Genomic DNA, 5,964 nt, shown 5'->3' on the forward strand with positions numbered 1-5,964 from the left:
TTTTGGCCAAGGCTGGGTTTGAACCCACCACCTCCAGTATATGGGGACAGCGCCCTACTCCTTTGAGCCACAGGCACTGCCCATGGACAGAAGATTTTTGTTTAATTATAAAACAATATGCACAATTAAGCTAATAATCTAGAAAGTTCCATGGAATGAAAAATGTCTTAGGGGATAAAAGAATTCTATCAGTCATCAAAATGAATGCAAGAAGTAAAAAGTATTAATTAACTGATAACATTAGGAGAAAGTGAGAAAGCTGCCCAAGAAGTAGCTGAAACCTCCCCCCCGCCATGTCTCTAGGTCCTGCTAACTTTACTGGTGAATTCTTTACAATGTCAAAGGATTGACAGTTTTCAAGCTACAGAAACTATTCAAAAGCATGGAAAAGGGTAAAAGTTATTCAAGTCTTTCTATGATGCAAGCTTAGCCATGATACCAAAACTTCACAAAGATAGCACCAATCTCACATATAGACAGAGAGGCAAGAATTTTCCATGAAATATCAAGAAACAGAATTCAGTATATGAAAAGACTGGTGCACCAAGTCCCTAAGAATGCACAATTGATTTGTTGTTAGGAAACCTACCAGGGTTTATTGATCTCCAACTGCACATTTTTTCACCTTCTTGGAAGTCATAAGACATGTTCCAGTTGGTGGCATCTTATAATTAATTAGCATTTTTCTTTCTCAGTGGTATACAAAATAATATGTGTTTTACAATCAATGATGTCTTAATTTCAATTAAATACAGTAATGTAAAACCTCACACCGAAAAGTTTTAAAAAATCATCTTAAAAAATGAAAGGCATTTCATAATACTCAACACTCATTCCTGATTTTTAACCAGCACACTTTCTTTAACATGACACAGGGCATCTATTTCAAAACAAAAGCCACCATTATAGTTAAATAAGAAACATAACAGGCATTCCTGTTAAAACTAGAAACAAAAAAAGCACACACACTACCAAGACTATGGTTGTTTGTTGTGGAGCTTTTGACCACTCTGCAAAGCCCTGAAACAGAAAAAAAAAAAAAAAAAAAAAGTAAGGATAAATACTAGAAAGGAAGGGGCCACCGTTGCTATAGGATTATATGATTGGAAATGAAATGGCATATTACTAGAAAAGCTGTCTGAATTGAAAACTGTACCACAAAGTAACTAGATATAAGATAACAAAAGAAAGTAATATACCTATGCTCTATCAGAGGAAATTTCAGAATAAATGGGATGAAAAATTTCAAAATGTTATAGGTATAAGGCCGGGCACAGTGGCTCATGCCTGTAATCCCAACACTCTGGGAGGCCTAGGCGGGTAGACTGCTTAAGCTCAGGAGTTTGAAACCAGCCTAAGCAAGAGTGAGCCCCCATCTCTAAAAGACAGCTGGATGTTATAGTGGGCACCTGTAGTACACTCTACCGAGGGAGACAAAGTAAGACAAAGTAAGACAAAGACTGTCTCAAAAAAAAAAAAAAGTGGCAGGTATATAAAATCTCCACAGTTTAAAAATGCCATCTATACTAATGACTCCCCCAAAAGATGTGTATCGTGTGCATGTGTGTGTTTGTGTGTGTGTGCACATGTGTGGGTTTCTTTATCTAACCTCTCTCTTGAATTCCCAACTGTACACCTCACTCTCTATTTGCCATCTCTACTTGGATGTCTAATGTGCATCTTAAACTTCACATGTCCCAGACACATATTCTAATCTCTTCTCCTCTCCTCATGCACTTGCCCCCTCCTTACTCCTCCAGGACTCCAACTGTGGGTCCCTTGACCCATCTTTTTCTCTCATCACCCACATTCAAGACATCCGCAAATGCTGTTGGCCTTTCCTGAAAACACCCAGAATCCAACCACTTCCGGCCCCATCATCTCTGTTGGATTCTTGCTATTGACCCTTCTTATTATCTCGATAGTTTCACCTGCTTTCCTCTCACTGGGTCAGCCAGGGTGCTCCTTCTAGCACTGAGTCACTCTTCACTCTTCTCACTCGCTGCAGCCCCAGTCACCCTCAGGCCTTTGCAGTTCTGTTTTTTCTAACTGGAATGTCCTTCCTCCAGACACCCATAAACCCACTCTTTCACTTCCTTAGAAAACCTTTCCCTCACCACCTATTTAAAACAGAACACTGTCCCCAACCTTTGTCAGCAAAGCCCCCTGTCCTGCCCTTGCTCCTTCCCCAACTTCTCCCTTTACTGTCCTCTTCACCACCTGACATGCCAGGTATGCTCATCGCCTCTTCTCCTGATGACATTGCAAGCACTGTGAGGGCAAAGCCTTTGCTTTGCTGCTGTATCCCCTGCACCTGGACCCTGCCAGGCATGGAGTATGGGCTTTGTAGACTTGTGAAGTGAATGAATGTGTGGGAAGACCTACCCTGATGGAGTACAGGAAAACAAAAATGATGACAATTCTTAATGATGACAATTCTCCAAACTAAGTGATGAGTTTACCACAATTGCTATTAAAATGCCAGGGAAGCATTGGGAACTAGCAATGTGACAACTTGCTGAGAGTTTCAGGGTGGGATACTCAATGGGAAAGGAGGGATCCCCCCCCCCCATCCATGTTACCTGGGAGTCCTCTGACTCGTCATCTTCCTCCACTGAGCTCCACTCCTGGGTAAGCCCAGTCTCCTGAGAAGACAGGTCTGGTGGAGGTAGAGGAGGAAGGAGCCATGAGAAGGTGACCAGTTGGCCAGTTCGGCTCCTGCCCATCTCTGCCCCCTCTCTCTCTCTCTCCTGCCCATCTCTGCCCCCTCTCTCTCTTCTCTCTCTCTCTGTTTCTCTCTCTCTCTCTCTCACACACACACACACACACATACGGTCCAGCCCATGTGGTTCAGGTGGAGCTGAGAGAGTGAGAGACCTCAGTCCTGATCCTATCACTACCTGGAAGACTGAAACAGAATCATTTGCTGTCTCAGCCTTCATCCCTCCACCTGTCCAGTGGGTATGAGAACTCCTTCCCTATGGACCTCCAAAAAAAGCCAGATGAGGGGGCAGAAGAAAGATTCACAGAATTCAGCTGGAGTGGTGGGAACTTTCCCAATTTCCAAAAGAATAGGCACTAGGGGAGAAATCTCCCCAGTCAGAGCATCAGCATCCCTGGGGTGGGGGTAGGAGCTGGGCAGAGACTGGCTGCTTCCACTTTTTTGACAACCCCCACTAGCCAAGAGCTCCTGACCTCACAGCTAAGGCTGACCTCTGCTAGCTACACCTTCTGTTCACCCTTTGAGGAAAAATGTAGTCAATAGTAGATGGATTGCACATACTTCCCTCCTCCCTTCCAAACTCCATCTATAAAGGCATCTGACCATTACTGAAACTTTGGGAAAACATTCTTGTGGGTCCTCCCATGCAAATGGTATTTGGAAATAAACTTTTCTTTTATTAATCTAAAGAAAAAATAGTAGATGGACCGGTAGCTGGTACAGTCCCCTTCTGCTGTGGGGTGTCATTCAGGTGTCTCCATCTCAGCAAGTGGCACTGCCCTTCATCTAGCTGCTTTGGCCAAAATCCCATATCTCTTTTCTTCCCCTTTCCCACATCTGTCAGCAAGAATATATTCCCTTCTGAAGGTGATTTGTCTCTCCACTTATCCCTCCTCTCTCCAACAGTTGAGGGAGTCTCCTAATTAGCCTCCCACCTTCCTTCCACTAGACTTCCCAACCTTGTGATCCATTCTCATGTGCAGTGACACACAGGACTTCTCAACCCAGGCACTGTCCGCGTCTCCAGCTGTGCAGTTCTTTGTGGCAGGGCACTGTGAATGCATGCAGGATGCTTGGCCCTGCCACTGTTGACTTCTTCCCACAGGTTGGTAGTGATATCTCCCCAGAGAGGATAACCCAGAATGTCTCCAGACTGCCAAAAGTCCTCCAGTGAGGGGAAGAGGTACAAAACCACCCCTGGTTGGAAACCAGTGAGTTAGAGGAATTTTTCTGAAATTCAAGTGTCTTCCTCTTCAAAGCTCCCAGTGGCTCCTGATACTCAAATGATACATAATCTGTGCCCCATGACTGGCCTTGGGTGATTTGTCATTTTTCCCTCTCTCTTCAGGGTCAAAGCCACTGTGTATAGCTTTAGCTGCCCACAATTCCCTTCCCCCGACTTTTGGAGAAACTGACTCCGTCCTGGGTCCTCAAGCCTGCCCTGACCACCCTCACTCAAGCAACTCTCCATCCATCACCCTGTCTAATTGGCAGCTCTCATCAACATCAGACATCACCTCTCCCTTTGTTTTTTAACCCTCTTATTGTCTATTTTCTCCACTAAAATCTGCGCTCTACCCAGGGCCATCTCATCCCCTGCTATATCCCCAGCCCCTGGCACACGGCCTAGCACATCATAGGTGCTTGTGGTCAATTTTTTGTGGTCAACAGGTTCATCTCTCCCTATGTCCACACCTTGCAAATTCTAGACCTGACTTATTTTGAATGATTCCAGGTGAGTAAGTGGCCTGCCAATAGAAGCTCTGAAGCTGCTTGTGAATTGGGGCATCGCCTCTCCTGCCTTTTCTGAGAACCCTGCAGCCAATTCCATGAGGACAAGCCTGGGATAGCCTGATGGTGATGTGTGTCCAATCCCCAGCACCACCCAGCCAGCCATTAGCCAGACAAGTGAGTGAGACCATCTGAGACCAGTGGGCAAGTACAGACAAGGGCAGCAGGAGATGTGTCCCCTGAGGCCAGGTTAACCTGCTGACCCACAGAATCACCAGCCGATAAATGATCACTGCTTTAAACCACTAAGTTTGGGAGTGGCTACCCAGCTGAAGTGGACTGACACAGAGCCCCATAAATATCTTTTGAAGGAATGAGTGAAGGAACAAATGCTCAGGTTTTCGCCAGGCTCTGCCAAGACCTCTCCCCCACTTCACCCCTCCCAAGGGCACCTCACCTTTCTCATCACTGTCATAGCTGGAGGCCCCAACTTCCACAGCCTCCCAGTCCTTGCTGAAGGTGGGAGGAGGTGGCTTGTCCCAGGTCCTGCTGTCCTGGGGCAGCAGCATTGAGGTCCTCTCAGGTGCCAGCAGCCCTCGAGTCTGCTGAGGCGTGAGACTCTGCATCTCCCTGGGAGGAACTTGAGCGTCTGAGACAGGCGTCTCCTCCCGTTCCAGGGCCCTGTCAGGGCACAGGATTCAGAACCTGAGGACCGACAGACATTTCATCACTTGGTGAATTGTTAATGAGGGCCAGTCATGTGCTAGAGACTGTTCTAAGTGCCAGAAATATAGCAGTGATCCCAGTCAAGGTCCCTGTCTTTATGTTACAGTTGGGAGAGAAAGAGACCGAGAACAAAGGATATAGCATGTTCAACGGTGGTCAGTGGAGTTCCTTCCTTCAACTCCAAGGCAGGAAAGAGAAAAATGCGTGTCAAAGGGGTACACACATGCTTACTCTACATCCCAAAGTACTCAGCCAGAGGCCTTCAGAAAAAGGGACTCAGCCCCTAGAATCCTGCTGTCTACAGAGAAAACTCTTGTCTTCCCACCAGCCCTCTGACAGCCCCAGGTTTCTCCTTGGTTATCATTTTTGGAAAAACAGATTTATTTTCCACATGTGGGTTAAAAGTTTAATTTAAAAAATATATATTCTGTGCACCTAATGTGCCCATTGTGAGGGTGTATAACATGCCCCTGGGTGAGGGGCTCTTCTACAAATGGAACTTTATGCTGGACGTGAGAATAATGTAATCTGGCTTTATGCCTGTGGCTCAAGTGGCTAAGGCGCCAGCCACATACACCTAAGGTGGCAGGTTTGAATCCAGCTTGGGCCCACCAAAACAACAATGACGGCTGCAACCAAAAAATAGCCAGATGCTGTGGCGGGCACCTGTGGTCCCAGCTACTTGGGAGGCTGAGGCAGGAGACAAGCTTGAGCCCAGGAGTTGTAGGTTGCTATGAGCTGTGATGCCACAGCACTCTACCTAGGGAGATAACTTGAGGCTCTGT

The 5,964-nt window shown here is 46.3% G+C and overlaps 1 protein-coding gene across 1 annotated transcript; it reads right to left on the reverse strand.

Annotated features, from left to right (window-relative positions):
- Positions 1–909: 909 nt before the first annotated feature.
- Positions 910–5,079, reverse strand: SMIM17 (small integral membrane protein 17). Its single transcript, XM_012808569.2, has 3 exons — positions 4,911–5,079; positions 2,583–2,659; positions 910–1,020 (listed from the first exon to the last, which is right to left on the reverse strand). Exons 1-3 carry the CDS (start codon positions 5,077–5,079, stop codon positions 910–912), a joined length of 357 nt encoding a protein of 118 aa, XP_012664023.2.
- Between the last annotated feature and the right edge of the window lie 885 nt (positions 5,080–5,964).

This window comes from Otolemur garnettii, unplaced genomic scaffold (genome assembly GCF_000181295.1).
Source record: "Otolemur garnettii isolate 467f Iridium unplaced genomic scaffold, OtoGar3 scaffold00091, whole genome shotgun sequence".
Taxonomy (NCBI): domain Eukaryota; kingdom Metazoa; phylum Chordata; class Mammalia; order Primates; family Galagidae; genus Otolemur; species Otolemur garnettii.

Bases quoted from the DNA above. Each gene is read 5' to 3' on its own strand.
- SMIM17 (XM_012808569.2), bottom strand. From the start codon at position 5,079: ATGCAGAGTCTCACGCCTCAGCAGACTCGAGGGCTGCTGGCACCTGAG. The intron at 2,660-4,910 runs GTGAGGTGCCCT...TACCTCCACCAG, and splicing joins CTATGACAGTGATGAGAAAG to ACCTGTCTTCTCAGGAGACT. The intron at 1,021-2,582 runs GTAACATGGATG...TTTCTGTTTCAG, and splicing joins ACGAGTCAGAGGACTCCCAG to GGCTTTGCAGAGTGGTCAAA.